The 24109-nt window shown below is 38.5% G+C and overlaps 1 protein-coding gene across 1 annotated transcript in view; it reads right to left on the bottom strand.

Annotated features, from left to right (window-relative positions):
- PPP1R14C (protein phosphatase 1 regulatory inhibitor subunit 14C) overlaps positions 1-23730 on the bottom strand; it is a 115030-nt gene extending 91300 nt beyond the window's left edge. Inside the window, exon 1 of the mRNA XM_072643691.1 lies at positions 22949-23730. Coding sequence (XP_072499792.1) covers positions 22949-23287 — 339 coding nt within the window. The 5' untranslated portion in view covers positions 23288-23730. The remainder of the gene's footprint in view (positions 1-22948) is intronic.
- Between the last annotated feature and the right edge of the window lie 379 nt (positions 23731-24109).

Raw genomic sequence — 24109 nt, 5'->3', positions numbered from 1 at the left:
GCTGAGTACGGCCAAGGATTAATTGCCAAGGATTTAGGTTTTCTAGCCTAGTTTGGTCCAAGGTGCCTTGAGATCACTGAAGATCCAAAGATGAGAAATTCCCTTGCCAAGAGTTATCTGGACTAGGAATGACCAGAGGTCAATATTGGCACCACCAACATCACTGCTGAAAGGAATAGAAATTCCTAAACCAGACTGATCCAAACCCAAGAAAGATGGTAGCCCAGAACTGAACCAGACTCAGGAACTTTCCAAATTAGAACAATAATTTTACTTGTTATGATATACCTGAGCATTCCTGACTCAACCAGACCAGAAGAGAGTACCTGTTTCAGAAGTTTTAATGTAATTCAATATTTGATTTGCTAATTTCTTATTTGCTGTCTCTGAATAAATTCTTCCTACCAGAGAGAAAAATTGAGGTTATATTATCTGTGATGTCATTTCTCTCTGACCAAAAAGATAAAAAATCAGCCTACTGATTTTTGCTTATATATGTCTTTTCTTTGAAGATATAAAAGCAAGTACTTTATTGGGTTTTTTATTTAATTTACAAGAAAAAAACAAAATGGTCTCCTTCACAACTAAAATATACATACCAACTGGCATTAAATTGTCATTAAATACCTAATAAGTTTGGGAAGGGGAATTCAGGAAAGAAGCACACTCTTTTCTGTTAGAGAGACAATTAATACAATTTTTAAAGAATAAGAAAACTTTTTAAATTTTCCCCTAGGTAATGAGAATTCATTTATACCCACATATATGCATGTGTGTATATTTCACTTTAAATTTTTTCTTTCTTATTGATACAGGATAATATTGCCTGTTACTAGTATTATCAAATTTTAAAAAACCATTAATATTGAAAAGTAATCTCAGATAAGATGATTTTACTATCCTATGCTTACAAAAATCTAAGAAACAAAACTAATTTTCCAGCTGCCAAACAAAAAGCATGCTCCCAATTTTCATTTTTAAAATTAGGTTAACATATTTAGTTGAATAATAAGCACACAAATCATGGCCTCAATCTGAACGTCAGCAGTAATGGATCAAAAAGATAACTTTTATGTCAAAGAGTAGAAAATTTCACTATTGATAAATTAAGTACATATTAAGTATATTGTGCTTTTCATAAGGCATTTTAATCTTTAATCTTAAAGGATCATTAATCTCCAGATTATCCCCTCCTTAAGATCCAAGAATACCTTATTAAGCAAGAATGATCATGCTCACATGCAGAAGGAAAAGCTATAGCACACCAAGGGTCAGTCACAATGCATAGTCTTAACATAAATTAAAAGAAGAAAATGAAATAGATCCCAAATTTCTGAGTCCTTTCAAGTCAATAAGTATTTATCAATTGCTTACTATGGGTCAGGCAGTATACTGAGCTCTGGAGATAAAAAGAAAGGCCAGTTCTTGCCCTTGAAGTCTTCACGTCCAATAGAAAACAATCTCAAAATATTAACAGTTGGTAACTTTGCACGATTTATGCACAGTCATGATGCTCCTCAAGAATCTTCTTTGGCTCCCTATTAATCTTTATCATCATCATCATCATCATGTCTCCTTCTTTGCTGTCATTTATATAGCCTCTTTAAGGCTTACAAAGTGCTTTATATACACAATTTCATTTGATCCTCACAACAGCCCTGTAAGGGAGGGGTTATTATTATTCCCATTCTACAGACGAGAAAGCAGGGACTCAGAAAAATCTGAATGATTTGAGCAGGATCACACAGTCGGTAAATGAAATAAGATTTGAATCAAAGCTTTTCTTGTCCTCTTGTACTTGTTCTTTATCCAGTATACTACGTCACTTCCTTGTCTACTAAATAAAATCCAATTTCCTTTATCTTATGTTCAACTTTATCTCACATTATACCCCTCCAGCCCCCCTATATTCTAATCAAACTGGACCACTCTATGTTACCCATTAATCTAAGCATTATCAAGTGCATACTATGTACCAGACTCTAGGGCTACCAAGGTAAAAAATGAGACAAGCCCCGCCTCAAGAAACATTCTATTGGTGAAACACACCTTGTCATTTCTCGTCTTCATGCCTTTGTATACACCATTTCCTCAACTTAGAATATTCTGTCTCTCCCTCTTCCCTGCTGAATCCTCTGAAACCCATTTCAAACCTTTGTTGCCATAGTGTTACAGCATTCATCTTGTAAAATAGGAATTCCAGCTTTGCTGTAAATTCAATTACATTCAACAAACATTGTGTCTAATGTATTCTAGTCCCTGGGAGCAATAGATACAAAGGTTAGATAATACACCATAACTGATAGCATAGATCCTAGAATCTAGTATTATTAGACACTGATAATAATGGATAATAATATACAATATTTCTAAACCTTAAAATGCTATGCAAATGAGATATTATTATTTAAATGATAAATGGTTCATTCAACAGAAAAGCACAAAGCTAAATGATCTGTGAGGTCCAAGGGAATAGGCTTTATAGTGAAGGAATCAGATGAATTGGACTTTAAGGAGGGAGGAAAGAAGGAAGGAAGGACGGAAGGAAGGAAGGACGGAAGGAAGGAAGGAAGGAAGGAAGGAAGGAAGGAAGGAAGGAAGGAAGGAAAGAAGGAAGGAAGGAAGGAAAGAAGGGAGGAAGGATTTATTAAACACTATGTGCTAAGGTATTGTATTAAGCACTTTACAAATATTATCTCATTTGATCCTAAAAACAATCCCAGAAAGTAGGTGCTATTATTATTCCCATTTTGACAGCTGAGGAAACTAAGGCAAACAGGAGTTCAACAATTTGCCCAGGATCACATAGCTAGTAAGTAGCTAAAACTAGATTTGAATTCACATCTTCCTGACTCCAAGTCCAGTGCTCTATCTACTTCACCATCTGACTGTACAATAGAAGGGTCAGTCACCTATATAGTAATTTTTATTTACTTTTACTTCATGCTTTCTGCATGTTTGTGTATATGTGTTTGTGGTGCCACTGTTGTTTTCTTTTCAAGGGCACCCTCATAATAGGAAGTTTTTATATCCCGATGGAAAGCCATTCATACTAAACTTTCCACGACAAGGTAGCACCAGACTTGGCTTTCAGTCTCTATGTTGTTTATCAACATATCCTCTGGAAACTTTACTTATCAAATACCTTTTTATATAGCCATCTGAATTTTAGAATAAAGACTACAAATGTTTTACTACATATGACTTACTGGCATTTAAAGAAATGATCCCATCTAAAGTCCCATGCTTCCTTGTGTGATGACCAATCGATTTCCATAAACATATGAAGATGTGCAATATACATGCAAATCATATATACATCTGTGTGTGTACATAATATAAATACATGAATTGTTTCTGTTGCAGAATGACTCAAGGTTTAAGTATCTGGAGAAAGGGAAGATAAAAAGATGAAGAGTCCTTAGAAATAATGAGATTTTTAGTTAACAAAAGGTATTTGTCTACCTCATAAAAAATCACACATAATGTTTTTCTAAGCCATGATGTTCATGTGGTGTATTCTTCATCAGAACAAGACCAATCATGTTTTAACAACAAATCAATGACTAATTTTCCTGTGACTTGTCAAATATGGCCACACCTGAATGTGTACATGAGAAAAACCAGTTTACTAATTAGAATTTCTTACGTAGGATATTGGATCAAGAGAATTAAGGACAATAACTATCTCTGCTGATCAGGAAAAGATAGAATACCCTACCTACATGACTTGAAAATAAGTAGTCTGGTTTGATTATCATTAGCTGAAATGAAATTAATCTAGCCCCTCTGCCAGAAGCACAATCTGCACGTATAAAATATCACAGAGGCTACATCGGTCCAGCAGATGATCATCTAAATTGTCTTGGCATTGAAGTGTAAAAATCCTTTAGGACAAATAAATCAGACTTTTGCTGGGTGTTGTTCATCTAAGACTAATTGAGGTAGATAAGAGCACTGGCCTGGAGCCAGGAAAGACTGAATGTAAATGCTACCTCAGACACTTATTGTGTGACCCTGGGCAAGTCACTTAACCTCTGTTGGCTTCAGTTTCCTCAGCTACAAAAATGGGCAAATTATAGTACCTATAGCCCAGGGTTATAAGGATCAAATGAGATGAGATTTGTAAAGCATTCAGCATCCTGCCTAGCACCTAGTAGGCACTTAATAAATGTTTATTCTCCTTCCCCAACTAAGATGGTACTCTTTCTGCCATTTCTCATACATTTTTGAATACTTTCAAAACATGTGAGGTAATAGGCATTGTGATTCCCAGTTAAAATATATTCTTAACATTTAACCTCAAGAGAATTCTGCCTGTGGCACCAATGCTACCAAACAGATTGATTTCAAGCATTAGTATGCCATTATAAACCTCTTGGACATACCTGGTAATCAAAAACTAAATAACATGTTCCCTGCAATTTACACTTGTCCTAATGGATTTTTGTTTTTCAGAAGAAATAGCTGAGCTCCTGTAATGATTCAACTAAAACAAAATATGTTTGAAAATACTTCAGATAAAATAAGCAGCAAATTATGACTTAGGATAATATTGGTCATTCCGTAGTATACATCTGGGACGAAAGAGAGGAGACAAGTAACTGCCATGCTTTGTGTTTACTTGCCCAACATCTTCAAGAGGGAAAAAATCCTTCACTTATGTCACTCACTGAAAACATCTCTAAAATGCCTTCATTTTCTTTTCCCTGTGTTATATGTGCTCAAAAACTAACTGCAATCATCTCAGCCTGGAACCTTAACCCCAAAGGAAAGAATCTGTTGGAACATCAATTTATCCTTCTACTTATTTTTGTACTAACTATCAAAAGGCAGTTTTTCATCTTTTATTCCCAGGGGGAGTCTCCTCTTGATGCCTATTTATTTCCCATCCCAAAGCTAAAATACTGCACCTTCCTTTGCTAAAGATCTGTCCTCTTGATGCTAAAACCAGCGGTAAATTATATGGTTGAAGAGAATATGTACAAAATGAAAAAATATTTCCCTCTCCTCAAGTAACTTACATTCTAAGTATATTAACTCTCACTCCCTAGATATTCTACTGTTCCTATAGTACTAATCTTCAACCCTCAATAATTGCTACCTGATTCTTTCTGATAATCCTAGGAAGACAGACACACACATGCACACATGCACACATGCCAATATGTTACCCACTGTGAATTTATGGTGTATAATCTCTGCTGGATTTTAAAGCTACTGAACAATCCTTTAACTCTACTTTTGTAACAATATAGGCTCTAGAGGTGTTTTTCACAAAGCCCATTTTCACTTGCAATTTGAGTTGCCAGAGCACCAAGCTACTGCTCCATGTCCCTGAATGAATTGAGGGGGACCCCTGATGGACAGTGGGATGATTCTACTCTAATCAGCTAAAAATCCAATTCCAGGGTTTTGCCTCAAATATCAAACTTTAGTTACAGTTAAACTCTCCCCATACCATTGATTAACCCAATGATTATCATCCCACTATCAATCTAAACATTTACCACCTTGATATAATCAATAAGCAATTAATATCAATAAGCTTTTACAAAGAGATATTTAGAGAATACATAACAATATAACAAAATATATAAGAAAAACAGAAGTACAAACACATTCTTCTGAACCAGGGGCATAGACTCCCCTCCATCACTTTAGTCTCTGGGACTTTGGACAATGGGCTCAAATTTAAAGTGGTTGTTACAATTATTCCCTACCAAATTCAATTCCAAAAGCAACAGAATCACTGGATCAGGTATTCTCTTGCTACTAAGATATTTTGTCAATCTACTATTAGGCTGGGTCTCCCAGGACCATTCTTGAACTATATTCATCCCCTAGGACAAGTTAAAGTATGGACTTCAGCTCCTGGACCTCTGATGTTCTGTCATCCTCCCAGAGCTCACAAGGTCATAGCCCAGTCCCCTTCATCACCAACATTCATTCACTTAAGAGTAGGAAAGAACAAAACACAATAGAGAAAATAGATGTCATGTATTTATGTCTTCATATTGACACAAAACAGGAAGAACAGACTAATGCACTCTCCACACTCAGAGACATACACCAGCTATTGCCTTGATTGCCACCAAGAAAAAGAGAGGTTGATTTAGCCCTCTGGAACCTTTGCTTTACCATACAGTAAATGGACAGGAAGTTGGGAATACATATAAAGCTCTGCAGCAAAGAGAGAGCCCCTCCATTCTAAGTCTTCACCAGCTTCCAGAAGCAGGTTTGCCAAATACCGATGTGCTCCAAGAACTGTCTGCTTCAAGAACTTGGCCCTCGTTGGCCAGTCTCCTGTTACCGGCTTATTGCCTCCTATCTTACAACTGTTCCTCTCAAAATCTTTCTTCTCTTAAAATGCAAAACCACCCCCTCTTGTTTCACACTTTATAGCAGATGGTCAAGCCTTCCCACTTCACTGAAAGGAGGCCGTAGAGTGTGAGTTCCCTTAAGCCCTCCTCCTTAAAAAACTTCCTAATCATCAAATCCAGTGGTTTTTGGTCAGTTTCATCCTCCTTGATTTCTGCAGCATTTGATACAGATGACCATCTCCTTCTAAATACTTTCTTGTACTCTGGCTTCAGAAACATCATATTCTGATTTTGGGCCCATCTCTTTAACCAATTCCAAAGCTCTCCTTCAGGCTTCCTAAAATAAGTGCTCCCCAATATCTCCTTCCTTTTTCTCTTTTTTCTATACACTTTCTCCCTCCATTCCAGCCCAACAAACATTTATCAAGTGCCTACCATGTGCAAGACATTCTTCTGAGTGCTAGGACTTCCGGGGGAATAAAAAGAAACAACCAGTCCCCTTCCTTTTAGGAATTTACATTATTATGGGGTGGGGAGAGTGGAATAAAATATGCAAAGAGATAAATATATGTGTGCATATGTATATATATATATATATATGCATCTATATGTTTTGTGCATGCATGTATACACATATATGTGATAATTTGAAGAAAAAAAAGAATGTAGTGACAATTAAGGAATCAGGAAAGGCATAAGATGACACAAGAATGGAGCCTTGAAGGAAGCTAGAGATTCAAAGTGGTGAAGGTGTGTTACAGGCAGGGGAAACAGTATGTGCAAAGGCATGAAGGTGGGAGATGGATGTGCTTTGGGAAATGAAAGTAGACAATTTGGGCTGGAATGAAAAGTATGTGGGTGTGAAATGAGCCTGGAAAGAATGAGTATTTATTAATTATTTACTAAGTGTCAAACACTGTACTAAACACAGGAGATAGAAAAACAAAAGCAAAGACAATCCCTGACTTCATGGAACTTATACTCTAACTGGGGCAGGAGGGAATATCATATATGGGGTATTAGTGACTGGAGATGGGAGGATTTGGGTTTGAAAAGTTATAGAGACCGTGACTGGAATCATAGGGGGCTCAACTAACATATCCTTTGTAGTAGCAGTGGCAGTACTGATATTTTCCATAATTAGAGAGCCGAGATGGAGGGAGGGAAAGAAACTGTGCTCAGAAGCAAGATGGCAGTTGAAAAGATGGTGAGAGAGCAAAGGGAAGCACTGGTCTTGACTAGCCAGTCTGATATAATGGGCTTTAATTGTCAAGTTGAAGAGTTTAAATTTTATCCCACAGAAAATAGGGAGCCACTGGAGTTTACAAAGCAGAGAACTTGAAAAGGATCAAATGTATGCTTTAAGAAAATGATTTTGATATGGGCATAAAGGATAACTTAGGGAGGAAAAAGACTGACAGTCAAGAATCCAATTAGAAGACTGTTGGAACAGTTCAAGATGGATACTGATCTCCTGTAGTCATTTTAGTAGAAAAAAGAAGAAAGATAAGAGAGATATTGAATAGGTAAAATCAATAAAGCTCACAAATGATTGTCTATAACAAGTAAAGGAAAGAGAAGAGTTAAAGATGGCACCAGGGATTAAAATCTGCCTGGCAAAAAAGCTGGTAGTGACCTCAACACAAATAGGAAAATTTTGAGGAAGTGTGGATTTGAGGAGAGAGATAAGTTCTGTGTGTCTTGGATGTGTTGAGCTTTAGATTCCTGACAGACATTAAAATGGATATTTTTAGCACACTGTTGGTGATGCAGGATTGGAATTCAAAAAGCAATATGATAGAATGCTGAGTATTTGATTTCAGAGGCAAAGGAACTGAGTTCAGTTTCCAGCGGTTCTGCATGCTGTTTGTGAGACCTTAAGGAAGTCATTTAATCTCTGTCTACATCAGTTTCCTCAAATGTAAAATGGGGATAATAATAGCACCTACCTTATATGGTTATGAGGATCAAATGAGATAACATTTTATAAAGCACTTGGTACAGTATCTGGCACTTAGTAAATGCTTATTCTCTTTCCCTTCTCTAGATTTCAGTTCCATCATATGTAAAATGAGAGGTTTAGAATAGATAGCTTCTCAAGTGCCCTTTAGGTTTAAATTTATGATTCTATCATATTGAAAGAGACTAGGGCTGAATTTAAAGATCAGATAGTTATGCACATAGAAATGATCATTGATCCATGACAGCTGATGAAATCATCAACAGAAAATGTTTCAACAGGGAAGAGAGCACAGGACAGAGCCTTGGGTGACAAGTAATTTTTGCAAAAATGTAAAAAGGAAACAAAGGGAAGTTGGATAAATAGGAAAACATACTATCATAAAAGCCCACAAAGAGAGTATCTAGAAGGAATGGATGGATGGTCAACAGTGTCAAATGCTACAGAGAGGTCAAGAAGAATGAAGACAACTCTTTCAATGCTATGACAAATGATAATGTGTGTGTGTATGCACACAAATACACAGGCTATATATATGTATATGTATATATACACACATATGTACACATATACACACATACCTACATACATATATGTGTATATGTACATATACACATATTTAAATGTACACATATATTTAAAGCATTTCTTTTGAAAGTCTCCTCCTTTTATTTCATTATACTTATGACACAACCCTCCTTCACTCAAAACAAAGTCAAGTGCAAGTCATATCGTCATTTCTCTGATGGCATGGTCTTCTTTGGGAGCGAAGGATGAACACAATATTTATGACTTGTTCCACTATTTACCCACTCACCCATGTTTGAACCTTGGTGTTATCTTTGATTCTTCCCTTTCTCTTACATCTAATCAATCACCAAGTCTTGTTAATTAGAATTCCAGAATCTCTCTTCCTTTCTATTATCAGCGTGGCCACCTGACTACAGGTCCTTTTTACTACTCTCCTGGCTTACTAAAAAAGATCTTTACCTTTCTCTCTGCTCTTCTTCTAATCCACTCTTCACACAACTGGACACTAATCATGACACTCCTCTGCCCAGAACTCTTCAATAGCTCCCTCCCAAGCCTCTCTTGCTTGTTTGGGTTCAGAATGCATGTAAGCAGCAATTATTTTCTATTCTGGTCAGAATCTCTGAGGGTCTCCCTCTCCCAGACTGATTCTTTTATGGAGGCAAACTAGGACATCTTTTGTCTCAATTCTTACCTAGCCTTTAATCACTGAATGGGTGTTGCCTCAGACAGACTGAGATCAGGAAAAGACCTTAGCTTAAAAAGGTCACAGTCTCCCACTGCACCCTGGGTCATCACCAGTCATCTTGGCTTATGTCGTGCTACTGGTCTCTGGTGATTCTGAAGGAGAAAGTGAGTCCAATGACTTTAAGTGAGCTCTGCCTCCAATCCCGTTCACTTGCAAGTCAAGACATCACCTTTGTGATGTCATTGGTCCTCTTCAAGAAAGAAAGATGAACAACCATAGTTCCCTATTGTCTATTTAAAAAGTTCCAACTCTTTTTATTTAAGGTTCTCCGCAATCCAGCATCATCTTATATTTCTGGCTTTTTCTCGTACTGATCATTTTGACATACATTACATGCCAAACAAATTACACCACCATCCCCTCTACATGTCTCATGCTTCTTCCATCTCACCTACTTCTCTTTGCTTTCAGTGCTCTCCTCCCACTGCCCCCTGAGTTGAATTCATACCTTTCTACTAAACAGATTAATAAATTCAAGACGTAAATGATGGACTAAGCTCTTCTCAGCAATACAACAATCCAAGACAATTCCAAAAGACTAATGCTGGAAAATGCTATCCACAACCAGAGAAAGAAATATGGAGTCTGAATGTAGATCAAAACATACTATTTTCACTTTTTAATGTTTTTTGACTTTTCCCTTTTGTTCTCTTTCTTCTTTCACAATATGACTAATGTTGAAATACGTTGACATGTTTGCACATGTATAACCTATATCAGTTACTTACTGTTTGTGGCGAGGGGAGATGAGAGAAAGAGAGAGAGAGAGAGAGAGAGAGAGAGAGAGAGAGAGAGAGGAAGAAAAATACTGAAACTCAAAATTTTATAAAAATGAATATTGAAAAATATCTTTACATGTAATTAGAAAAAACAAAACACTATTTACAAACAAAAAAGGATGATACCTGGGGTGGGGGGAATGGTCAATTTTTGTTCAGCTTCTATCATTTAAATAATAAACTTCACTAATGAGAAGACCAGGGTTTAGAGAAGAAAAAAAAGACCAAGTTTAAAATTTTTAATTAATAAATAAATTCAAGACCTCTGATTTTATCACTGTGAGAATTCCTTCTACTGATGGTGATTACAACCTAGATCCTATAGGTCTATGAGAGGTGCCTGAGGCTCTTAATGCTTAAAAGACTTGCCAATGGTTACAAAGCTAGAGGTGACATGCTGTAAAGAGCACCAATCTTGCAGTCAGGAGCAACTTGGGTACAAATATTCCCTCTGACATCATGTGACCTTAGGCAAATCATAAGCTCTGCTGAGACTGTTCCCTCATCTGTAAAATGGGGGATAAAAAATAAAAGTACATAAACTTTACAGGGTTGTTGTGAGGATTAAATGTATAATGAATATAAAGCACTCTGTAAATGCCAAGTAAGTGTGAACTACTGGTATTATTGTTGTCCAATACCACTTCCTCCAGGAAGCCTCTCCTCTTCCTCCATCACTCATGACCAGTACATTCTCAGATCTCACAGGGTACTTGGCTTGCACCTGTCATACACAAATAATTAGTCTGTAATATATACATATATACACATATATATGTATATATGTGCATGTGTATATACATATATATCTGTCTAATCCTTTCCTCTACCCCCAACACACACACTAACCTGAAAGCTCCATAAAGACAGAGACCAGGTCCTTAAATGCTAGATTTCCCTCCAATTGCACATATCTGCTCAAAGTTTGCACTTGGTAAATATTTGCAGAATTGAACCCAATTAAAAATACAAGAAAATAAAAGGAGGTTCTAAGAATATCTGAGTGGCTGAAATTCAGATTTAACTAGGAAGCTAACAGCTGAAGGGCAAATCTTATTCCTGATGCCTTGTCCATGCAAATCATCCCAAGTGACAGATATACTTTTACTACAGGCACAAGCAAGGTTGTCATATAGATTAGATGACATGTTCTTGAAATAGCCTAATTCCAGTCCCAAGTTTAAACAAGACTGACTCCTTCTCTGTCTCTGTTTCCAATAGACTCTCTCTTCAATAAAGCTGATTTATTTTCTTCCACACAGGGCCAATCCTCCTGACAAGGCAGGCAAGCAGGCAGAGAGAGGAAGGAAGGGAGGGAGAGAGGAACAGAGAGGGAGAGAGACGGAACCAGAGACAGACAGACAGAAAAAGAGAAGCAGACACAGAGACAAAGAGATAGAGAGAGACAGAGACAGACAGATAGCCACAGACAAAGAGACAGAGAGACAGAGACAGAAAGAGACAGATAGATTTCAAAGGTGCAAAGAATGACTTTCTGCTCAAAAAAAAATTATTTCATAGACTTGTAGTATTATCAGAGGTTCGTTTCTTTGAACTCTGTTAAAACATTAATATGCCTGAAAGAAGTTCATGAATCAAACCACTTTTCTGAGAAAAAAAAATTTTTTATGGGGGAAGGCAAAGAAAGGAAGAATTAAAAAGACCATAAGGATTAAGGCAGCAGAAATGAGAAGGAAGGACAAAAGCAAAAAAAAAAGTTTGGTTGCAGAAGATAAACTTCTGATGCTCTACTAAATCCCACTATTTGGTTCTTCCCTTTCAACTTTTTCATATAACTGTACCTCCTTTGAAACACCTCCTCAGCCTAAGTACCTCATATGCTTTCTCTCTTCCTCTGGATACTTTTGTATAGTGAACTTCCTTTTTCTTTTTTTGGAGGCAATCGAGTTAAGTGACTTGCCCAGGGTGACACAGCTATTAAGTGTGTAAGGTCACATTTGAATTCAGGTCCTCCTGACCCCAGGGTCAATCCTCTATCCACTGTACCACTTAGCTGCCCCTGTATTGGGGCTTTTAAAATATTTTATATTTCAGTGTAATTGGTTTTGATTGTAACCGTATGTATTTTATTTTATGTAAAAATATCATTGTCTTCAGTCTATCAGAAAGGTCCAGGACACAAACACCAAAAGGTTAAATACCCCCTAGCTAATTAAAAGAGCCCAAGATTTGGAGTCAGAGCTTATAGGTTCAAGTCCCAGCTCTGGTTCCTGTTACTGATGTAACCTTGGGAAAGTCAAAAAGTGGTCATTGAGCTTCTGACTCCAAAACCAGAGCTCTTTCCTCTACGTCACACTGCCTATCCAGTAGGCTTCTAATGTTGGTCAGCAAGAGCCATTTCACCATTCCCCCGCCCCCGCCAACTGCTAAAATCATGCTTTAGTTTCTTCTATACCCTATTGTCATTTTCATCAGTTTGTATGCTGTGGAAAACCTTCAAAATGTCCAATGCCAAAAATCAGGAATAATTCATTGGATGGAACACTTGCTGGCAGCTAGGTGGAACAGTGGATAGAGCACCAACCCTGGAGTCAGGAGGACCTGAGTTCAAATCCTGCCTCAGACATTTACTAGCTGTGTTACCCTAGGTAAGTCACTGTTTGCTTCAGTTTCCTCATCTGTAAAATAAACTGGAGAAGGGAAATGGCGAACAATCCCAGTATCTGCCAAGAAAACCCTAAATGATGTCATGAAGAGTTGGACATGACTGATACAACAGAACAACAAAGAACAAATTATTCACAGGAATAATTCATTGTTTAGAACACTTGCCTAGATCTGGGCATCTTGAATTCTAGTCTCAGATCTTCAGTTCCTGAAAGGAGAAAAACCACTCCTCTACAAATCAAAGTATTTTACTTATATAGGTAGAAACCTTTAAATTAAGTACCCTTTTTTTTTAATTTCCATAGATGATGGTCTTCATCCATGGCCTTCCACTTTGTATTAGGACTTCTCCAACTATATAAAAATAATTCTTCAATGGTTAAAGAATTCCAAAGACCTTAATCCTAAAATACCATAACCAAAGTGTAATCCCAAGTTCAGAGAAGCAGCAAAGCACTTCATATCCTCAAAAGATGAGTTTTGACTTTATCAGAATTTGATTACAAATCCTACATTCTATTTCATCAAGCTCAATTATAATTTGTCCATTTGATTAATTACGTCTAAAGAAGCAGGCATTAAACTGAAAAAGCATTGTCTTTGCCCTTAAGGAACTTAAATCTACTTCTGCCAAAACAATGAAATGCAAATCAAATTCTTATGCAGAGCCTCCCCACCATATGGACTGTTTATATGGAGTGGCATTTAAATTTAAAATCTATTCAACCTATTCCATGAAAGCTTCTAGGAAGGTGGCTATTGTCTAGGGAGAAAAAAGCCTGAGTGACTATACAGAGAGATGCAAATCAGCTTGGCCAGAAGGAGAAATGTATCTAGTTTATAAGCTAGTATAAAGGAAGAGTGATGCTAACAAGCCCATAACCTGATTGGAATGGAGTAAATTGATAGGACAATAGCAATCCCGTTGAAACCAACAAAAATGTATTAAGTGCCTACTATATATCAGGCACTGTGCTAAGCACTGGGGATATAATTAATAAAAAGACAGTCCCTGCCCTCAAGGAATTTATAATCTAAGAGATAAGAAAGTGGATAGGTGGGGAGAACAGGGGAGATACCCAGTGAAAGGGCATCTTGTTTTATGGAGTTGATACCAGGCAGAGGAAGACATACAAACCTGAGAGTCTAGTTTCTGCCTTCGATAAAGAAAAGCACTGAGAGGATTTTGATATTCTGCCCTCCAACCCTCCAATAAAAGGGGAGAGGAGGCTAAGAGAGGTGGTATCAGTCAAAGTTTGAGTTAACAACATGGTGGTGGGGAAGGCATTTTATTCTATGGAGTTGAAACAAGGCAGGGAAGCAAATGTAAAGTAGAGTAGTAGCAGATGCAAGAGTAGAAAATGACAGTAGAAGAAGGGATAGAGAAGACTGAGAAAAACAGAGAACACAAAATTGGGCTTCCATGCTGAATATCATACAACTAGTGGCCAGCATTTAGCTACTACCTCACTTTGACTCAGGGTCACAGAATTTCATCCTAATCTACAAATTCTTAAGCTTTTCATATTATGGACCCCTTTAGCAATCTGGTGAAACTTATGGACCCCTTCTCAGAATAATGGATTACAATGGAAACAAATTATAGTGAAACACAAATTTTCAAAATATTTTTTAAAGGTTCACAGCCCTCAGGTTAAGAACCACTACACTCATCTTAGGTGTGACTGTTACCATGTGAAATGGTAATTTCACATAAGGGAAGAACAGATATGCATATGTGCGTATATATGTGTGTGTATGTTCTCTAAATTATTATAAGATGTCATGAGTAGCCAATTCTGTGAAATGATCCTTTGTTTTAGAGGAACAAATAGGCTTCAGTTTCCCTTGACTTCTGTTAAGATAATCTCCAAAAAAACTGATTTATTCAATCTCAATCTTTTCTGAGTATGTCTATACATACTAAGTATACTAACACTACTATTAGTGAGGTGTTCAGGTATTTTTTGGTCCAGACCTGTCTAATGGTAATTTAAATGGGAAGATCTTTCCCATTCATTAATATCCATGTGACCTGCTTAAATCACATAGGAGCCTGAGTCACATGAGTGTAAGTCACATGGAACAGAAAGGAGTAGAGCAAGAAGAGTAGTACAGGACGAGGCAGAGCTAGAGCAGAGCTGAGAGAAAATTTGGTCAGAGCAGTCAGAACTGAGGGAGAGACAAAAAAGCAGGCAGCTGGCTAGTGTGAGTGAGAGAGATTGTGTGTGATTTGTTTAAGGGAGCTGGTTTGTGGGAAGCTTAACAGAAGGAAGACTTGGGGATGGTGTTGTCCTCTACATTGTTTTTGTGTATAGACTTTTGTTACTATGCTGGATTTGGTTTTCTGGTGTCTGAATAAATGTTTTGGTTCTGTCTTCCATGTGGAGAATCCGTTGCATTTCATGATTCAGAATTACACTGGCGCATTCATAGCTGCTATAGGCACTGTGAATATCGCATTGGTGCTATAACTTGTGATTTCATTAATTAGTGAATTCTCAGTGAGGAAAGACAATTCTACCAATGTAAATGGAAAAATGTTGAAATATATAGTCTAAAGGTACTGCCTTGGGCACCAAGAGGTTAAACTTCTTGTTCACAGTAACAAAGCCAGGATCTGTCTTATGTGCTCAGGTTTTTTGACTTTATGGCCACTTCTCTACCAACCATGTTACTATTGTCTCTATGAAAGGATAGGTCCAGACTATCTATTGCTGTTGATATTGATATATGGATCAATTCTTAGAGTGGTGGTAAAAAGAGACAGATGCACCCAAACCAAAATGTTCATATCTCCTTTTAAACTTTCTGAACATCGGCCATTTTGGTTCACATCTATTGCTATTCAGATTCATTCTGAGCATTCTGAGTGCAGGAGGAGAAAAAATCATTGAAGCAAGCCACTAGTCAGATGAGAACCAAATATCATACCACATGCCAAACCTCATCTAAATGTCCAAGCAATCTTTCAACCCAAATTCTGTTACAATGAAGATATATATGTGGGGGGGGGGGGGGGGTGTGTATACATATATAGATGTATATGTATATGTGTATGTATGTATGTATGTATATGCCTTGCAAAGAACACTTCTAACCTATTCAATGACTACAGTTTTACTGTAGTAAAGGGGAAAAGGTAATCATGCATTTTCTCCCTTCAGCTGAATTCAATTCAATGAATGTTTACTAAATGACTCCTATATTCAGAGGTAGGTACTAAGGGATAAAATAATAATTATTAACCCAGTCCTTGAGGGAAGCCTCAAGGAATTATCATACAGTAGCTATAGAAAAACCAGTTGAGAGCTATAACACATAAAAATTCACCAAAGTCTGCAACACTAATATACATTACCAATTATTTTACCAACAATACATTTCAATAATTGACAATATAAATGAGAATATATGTATTAAAAATTCTGTTTTAGAAAGTTAAAAATCCTAATATTATTAGACTATGTTTTTAGGAATGTTTATCCACAGAAGAGATGAAATTAAGCAATGGCTCATATTTATCTATATCGTGCTCATCCCAGGCTTAACTACTCAGACAGTAGTCAGATCTACTGCTGTGAGTAGAAGCATTGCAGGTTACTGATAAGGGCAAGGAGCTCAATGGATTTAGTTGTTTCCATAGGAATAAAGATCATGGAAATAGCTAGAAAAGCCTAAAGATGCAGAGAAGATGTAGATAAACAAAGTCTCCCCAATTTAACAATAGTCACCAACTCATTTTTTTTTCTCCAACCCAGCTTAATTGCCAAGGGGCTAAAGTGTGAAGAGACCATAAGAAAACAAGGCACTAGAACATAGACTCGTTTCAAAACTATGGAGGAGACCATTGTCTGAGCTTTAAAAAAAAGTCTGAAATGTAATCAATGCACAAATTTGATTAAACATAAGCAATTGTACTAGAGAAGACTCCAAAGAGAAAAATACTTTTGATATGGTTTTGCTTTGCTCTTTTAGTTCTCATATCTGGGTACAGGGTTAATATCTAGATGACTTTTAAAGTACTTTATTATAATCCTTAAAACTTCACAGATTGCATTTATGAGAGGAAAAATTATGAGGTTTTAATAATCAGCTCTCTATTCCCTATGTTAACAATAAACAAGAATGAATGAAATGCATAGATAATCCAAGAGCTTCGTTCTAAACAGACTAATAAGTACAAGTCACTCATTTAAATAAGATTTCCACTTGTGCAAGTATTTTTGGGGTGGGAACCAATTTTGAAATCTGAGCTGGGATTTAGTAACTAAAGAAGGAGGTCCTCATCCAAGCATAAGGATGCAACAATGACAACATTCATCAGAATCACCAATCCTGGACTTCAGCATGTAGCAAAAATGGCTGCTGCAACTGTATGCATACCTCATTTTATTGCCCTCTGCAGACACTGTGTTTTTTCACAAATTGAAGATTTGTGGCAATTCTGCATCAAGCAAGTCTATTGGCACCATTTTTCCAACAGCATGAGTTCATATCGTGTCTCTGTGTCACATTCTGGTAATTTGCACAATATTTCAAACTTTTTTCATTATTTTATATTTGTTACGGTGAACAGTAATCAGGGGTCTTTGATGTTACCACTGCAATTCTTTTGGGGCATGACAAACTGTACCTCTATAAGATGGCAAACATAATAAATGTTGTATGTGTTCTGACTGTCCCATCGGTTGCCATTCCCTAACTCTTCCTTTTGAGACACAATATTGAAATTCAGCTAATTAATAGCCTGTCAATGGCCTCTAAATGTTCAAATAAAAGGAAGAGTCCATCAATGAAGCAAGCTTCATTATTGTCTTATTTAAGAAATTGCAAAGTCATTCCAAACTTTGGCAACCACCACCCTGATCAGTTGGCAACCATCAACATCAAGGCAAGACCCTCCACCAGCAAGACCTTCCACTGGACTCACTGATGGTTCAGATGATAGTTAGCATTTTTAGAAATGAAGTATTTTTAATTAATGTATGTGCTTTTTTAGACATACTACTACTGCATACTTAATAGACTACAGTACAGTGTAAATATAACTTTTATATGCACTGGTGAACCAAAAAATTCTTGTGACTCACTTTATTGCAATAATCACTTTATTGCAGTGGTCTGAAACCAAACCTGCAATATCTCTAAGGTATGCTTATATTTATGTCAGCAGCCATTCTTGGTGATAAAATCTGTCTTCAAATTTCTATCAAATCAGTATAATGAAAAATTCTTTGTTATATAGCCTAGATCTTTGATGGATCCTTTTGTTATGAGAAATACGAGGGGAAACTTAGGCAATATAAAAAATGTCAATGAAAATTATTTTTAAAAATATTCAGCATGTTCAGATGACTAGGTTGGAAGTACTGGAAGACAGATAACCTTTTCCTCTTGTGGAGACAATGCTGATATGTAAGAAAATGGCCAAAAGATAGGAAGATGGCAAAAAGGAGGAAAACCAAGGGATCTAGGTAGTTCAAAGCCAAAAAGAGTTAGACTTTGCTTTATACAATTCACAAAAGTCTACCTATGGATAGACCTTATTGGCATCTTGATAATAATTCCAAGTTATTAAAAACTTTTAAATTCAAAATTATACCCTCTGAAAAGATTATGAAAACTTGCACTGTGATAGCAAAGACAGATGCTACCTTGATACTAGATGAAATTGGCAAATGCATGTGACCTCACCCAGAAGTCCCTGGTACCATTATGTAATCCTTGTAAAACAGGATATAAAGTAAAATCTTAAGTGCTCTTAAAACTAAGGTTAGAAAGACATATAAAAATATACTCAAAACAGACTTCTTTAAACATGGTGTCTTAACACAAAGTATATTATTAAGACTTGTGTAAATTCACAAAGGAAATTAGCAGAAGTTTTCCCCTGATGAAACATAAGTGGTAGCAATCAAATCAATAAAAAATATTTATTAAGCACTTATTCTATGGGCCAGGCACTTTGCTGGGAGCTGGAAATAGAAGTGCAAAGAAGCTATCTCTACACTCAAGGAGCTTATATACTAATGGGGAGATAGTTAACTACCCCCCCCAAAACCTACACATACACACACACACACACACACACACACACACACATCTTTTCAATGTAAACCTCAAACTAAGCTTACCATGTGATCAACTAGACAACTAGAAAAACATTTCTAGACTTCTACAGCTAACACTGCAGCTGAAGTGATATTCTAGACAGTCCTTCTTCTAACTTAGGAAGGGAAATGGATTTTAAAAAGAGATGAAATCTCCTGTTCTTTGTCTTACTTTTTTAAGGGTAATTGTTTTTTCCTTTTTGAAAAGTATAAATAAGACATGATGGGTCCATGTTCACTATGAGTTCTCATAGAATTAGTGTGGATTTACCACAATTTACCCCCAATTCTAAACATAATCTAGACCTTTTGGCTGGCTACCTTATTTTAAACTTGGCTGTTTACTTTTTGCAAATCAGCTTTTTATCTAAATTATTATATTACTTGTAAAGACCTGCTTTGTTGTTGTTGAGTTATTTTCAGTAGTCAGACTCTTTGTGACCCGATTTAGAGTTTTCTTGGCAAAGATGCTGGAGTAGTTTGCCATTTTCCTTCTCCAGCTCATTTTACAGATGAGGAAACTGAGGCAAACAAGGTGAAATGACTTGCTCAGGCTCATACAGCTACTAAGGGTCTGAAGTCAAAGTTGAACTCAGGGCTTCCTGACTCTAGGCCCAGCACTCTGTGCACTATGGTGCCTCCTAACTTCCCTAAATATCCGTAATCATCTTCAGTTTTAAATGTATCAAATAATGCTAGAGTTAAAGAAGTCCACAAAGATCTGGTCCAATCCCCTTGTTTTACAGATGAGGAAACTGAGTCAAGTAGTGTGGTACATTGAAAAAACACTGACTGAGGTCAGATACCCTGAATTCAAATCCCACCTCTACAATGTCTCTGTGACCATTGACAAGTGTGGGCCTCAGTTTCTCATCTGTAAAATGACAAGGTTCTACTAAATCAGGCCAGCTAAGTGGAACAGCTGATAGAGTGCTGGCCCTGGAGTCAGGAAGACTCATCTTCCTGAGTTTAAATTCAGCCACAGACACTTACCAGCTGGGTGACTCTAGGCAAATCACTTCACCCTGTTTGCCTCAGTGTCCTCATCTGCAAAAATGAGCTAAAGAAGGAAATGGCAAATCACTCCAGTATCTTTGCCAAGTAAACCCCAAATGGGGACACAGTCAAACACAACTGTAAACAGTTGAACAACAGCAACTCCTAAACAGCCTTTGAATTCCACTCCAGCACTAGGTTCAGTTTCTTGCCAACCACAACACAGTTAGGTAGTGGAAGGGCTAGGATCAGAAGTCAGATGTCCTGTTCTACCATATTGCTTCTTAAAGGGGTGAAAATCCATTCTTTTTGTATTTAAAATTTTCATATTGTGATCATCAGAAACATATACCAGTGTATCACTTCTTGGTTTCTCACATACAAGAACTGATAGATTGTAGCTGTGTAAGAAAGGTTGCCTCCCACAGGGGAGTATCCAAAGTTAAAGCTCAGTCAGAACTAAAAACAGTCTGAGAAATCCATTAAAGAAATCAACACTTTTCCCATTTACTCTGCTACCTTGTCAGAGGGAACATTTTGGTTTCTTTCTAACAAATTTATAGTGTTACATATGTTAATTAACTGCTTGAAAATTTCTAACAATCTTCTCCAATGTCTATGTTCTTTCAGGCTAAAATGACAGAACAAACATCCTTGAGAGAGATGCTTGGTGTGTTTCACTGCCACACAGAGGAATCTGTATGCAGAACTCTGAAAGACTGGTGGATTTGGTTGTTTTTGCTAGAACAGTTATCATTTTAATTTTACTTCTTTCAACCTCCCTTGCTTGTTACACAGATTAATGGTCCACAGCCATAAAAGGGAAATATCAATGAAAATACTCAAGGTCATTTTTACCCTTAAAATAGTTGTGTGTGTTTCATGTTCAATGTGGTGAAAATCAAGCTCATTTCCCCAATTATTTTGAGAAATTTTGTGATACATTATCAGCCAACCTAATGAGGAGTTGGAGCAACTCCTGTTTTTCTAAGCTACATCTAATTAGCCTTCAGTAAAATGAGAAATACTAAAAGCTTTTGTTAGTTCCAACTAACTATTACCTCAACTATTCCCCAAAACCAAAATATGGCATAAAGGCCAATATGTAATTGAGTTGGATTCTGTGGAGGCAAGACTGAGCATAAGCACCTGACAGTATAAACAACGCAATCTCAGTTGCATACTTTTGTATCTCCTTTAAAGAATGTTGACAATTGTGAATAAAATACCACCAGTATTTCCTCTTTTTGCCAGTTTTCCTTCTCCAAGTGATTGCATAAATGAAAATTAACAAGCACATTTAGTCACAAGTTAGAGTTATTACATCATAATCACTCAACATTAGTCCATAAGGAGACTTGTCTCTGTGTACAATGAGAACATTAAAGAAATAGGAAGACAGACACTTATAAAAGTCCAAAACATGTTAAAATATAGGGATAATCTCTTTTAAGCAGGGTTTTTAAGGTGAATTCATTATAGCCTGCTCACACTTATAACCTCTGCACAAGACAAATGACAGATTTATAGACAGAAACCTAGTTCCAGTTTAAAGGACATGTTCTCAATTATTAATCTCCTTCTACTACCACACCTTCCAAATCTCAATCACTTTAGAGAAGCAGATTTTTCCATTTAAAAATATTATTAAAGAATCTTTTTAAAGGAATGGCCCCTGTGAGATTATTTTAGGAAGGTCATATTTCTGACATATTTCAGCCTCTTGCTAAATGTTTTTATCTCTTCAAATTTCCATTCCTATACAAGCCAACCTGGTATAGTCTCATTTTTGCCCTCTCTCACCCAAAAAATCAGTTCTTTATTTGTTAAAAGGCAAAATGAGAAGGGGGAAGGGTGAGGAGAGGCAGAGACTAAGATCCCACTCTTGGGCACAAGTGTGATCATTCTACCTGAGAATCTTCAGAGGTTTTCCATAGTTCAAAATCTTCCTTCCTTTTCAAAGGGGAAAATAAGGCTTTTTCCCCCCAACAAAGACGCTGACTTGTGTGCTGTTTCAATACTGAACTGTTGGAGGGTGAACTATAGGAGCAGGCAAGAAGACTGACTGGAAATGGGAGGTTATTGGTCTCCGAATTCCGGAGAATTTTAGGCTGATGATGTTTTTGAAAAACGTCTGTGCACATAAGTGCTTCCTAAACACTCACTCATTCTCTCTCTCTCTCTCTCTCTCTCTCTCTCTCTCTCTCTCTCTCTCTCTCTCTCTCTGTCTGTCTCCCCCAAATAAAGGCCATGTCTGTGGTTTAACTGCTCCATTAACCGTCATTTCCCTAATTACTAATTCCTAAGGCATAGGCTCCTTATAGCTTCTGGATTCCATACTGCAGCTACAGAAGAGATCGAGGGAGGTGCCCGTTCATATAGTAGCCGGTATGAGACCGTGCCCTTTCGTGTACTCATTCTGCACGGCAGATTTAAACGGTCCTATAGCTGGCTCTGATTCCATAGAGGAACTGTATTGGGGACAGAGAGAGGGGCATCCCTCCCTACAGTTCTGGCCCGTTCTTTATAGTCACCACAAATGGATCAGGGATGTAGAGCTAACCCAACTCGCTCATTCTATAGACCAGGAAACTGAGGCTGAAGGAGGCTGTGAGACTCGCCGGAAGGTCCCACAGGTAGTAGTGGCAGAGACAAGATGTGAACGAACCCCGGTCCTCTGACTTCCACACCGTGCTGCGGGGGGGAAGGGCACAGCAGAGTTGGTTATACGGTTTGCCCCCTAAAAAGCCTTTCGATTGCTTGGGAAGCTATAGAAAAGGAATGGACGAGAGGAAGGGAAGAGTCTCGGTTCGCCTTCCTTGCCTAGCGCTTCCCCCTCCTCCCCCACCCCTCCGGGGCAGATAGGGTACCTCGCAGCCGTACAGCTGCCCCAGCTGTTCCACGATCCATTCTTCCAACACTAGTCTTTTCCGCAGCTCCTTCCGATCGTATTTCACCGTCACTTTCCCCTGCTGATGGCGCCGCTGCTGCTGCTGAACCTGCCCGGCCACAGCAGGCACAACTGTCGAAGCAGAATCATCCCGGGAGGACCCAGACCCTGCGCTGGAGCCCGAGCCAGCGCTGGAGCTGGAGCTGGAGCCGGAGCCCGAGCCGCCGCCTGTACCAGCCCGCGGACTCTGGAAGAAAACCCGACTGCCCCCGCCCCCTGCGCCGCTGGCCGGCTCGCTGCTGCCGGTAGCCACCGACATGGTCCCAGCCTGCAGCTCCCGGGCTGCCGAAAGCGAGCGGGCAGGCGGGCTAGCGAGCTCGGGCTTTGGTCCCGGGAAGATGGGGAGCGGCTCTTGTTTGGCTCTGACGCTGGGGAGAGGAGGCGGTGGCACAACTAGGAGAGGTAAGCAGCTGCTCCAGTCCTCCTCCCGGCAGGGCTAACCACTGAGCCGGCGTCGAGGCAGCCACCTCAGGCGGAGACGCGGCAAGTGAAGGGCTCGCCTCTGGCACCTGCTCTGTCTGCGCACACCCTGCCGGCTCGTCTGGGAAGTTAGGGGAGAGGAGGAGGAGGAGGAGGAGGAGGAGGAAAAGGGAAAGAGGGAGGGAGGTAAGAAGGAGGCGGGGACCAGGGCCTTAAAGAAGCAGCCCAGGACCCTCTCCACCCAGAGGCCCTCAGCCCTGGCCCCGCGATGTGGAGGCAGCGCGCTCCAGAGGCCAGTGATGGGGAGGAAGGCCAAGGGCCTGGGAATGCGCGGGTGACGGTTGGGGAGTGTGGAGGGAGGGCGCGCGTGCGTAAGTGCGGGGCGTGTGTGTGTGTGTGTGTGTGTCTGTCTGTCTGTCTGTCTGTCTTTTTCTGTGTGTGTGTGAGTGTGAGTGTGTGTGTGTGTGTGTGTGCGTGTGCGTGTGCGTGTGTGTGTGTGTGTGTGTGTGTGTGTGTGTGAGTGTGAGTGCCAGGGCTCACGTGTGTGCCTGCCAGAGGTGGATGCAATGGGGCTTATCCCTGGTAAGGTGAATGGATGTGACTGATTTTGCTCTAAGGCACCCTGCAGAGCCTCACTTGCTTTTCCCTCTCCCTACAAAGA

Source organism: Notamacropus eugenii, chromosome 2 (genome assembly GCF_028372415.1).
Source record: "Notamacropus eugenii isolate mMacEug1 chromosome 2, mMacEug1.pri_v2, whole genome shotgun sequence".
NCBI lineage: Eukaryota > Metazoa > Chordata > Mammalia > Diprotodontia > Macropodidae > Notamacropus > Notamacropus eugenii.
This window is presented reverse-complemented; position numbering and strand designations above follow the sequence as displayed.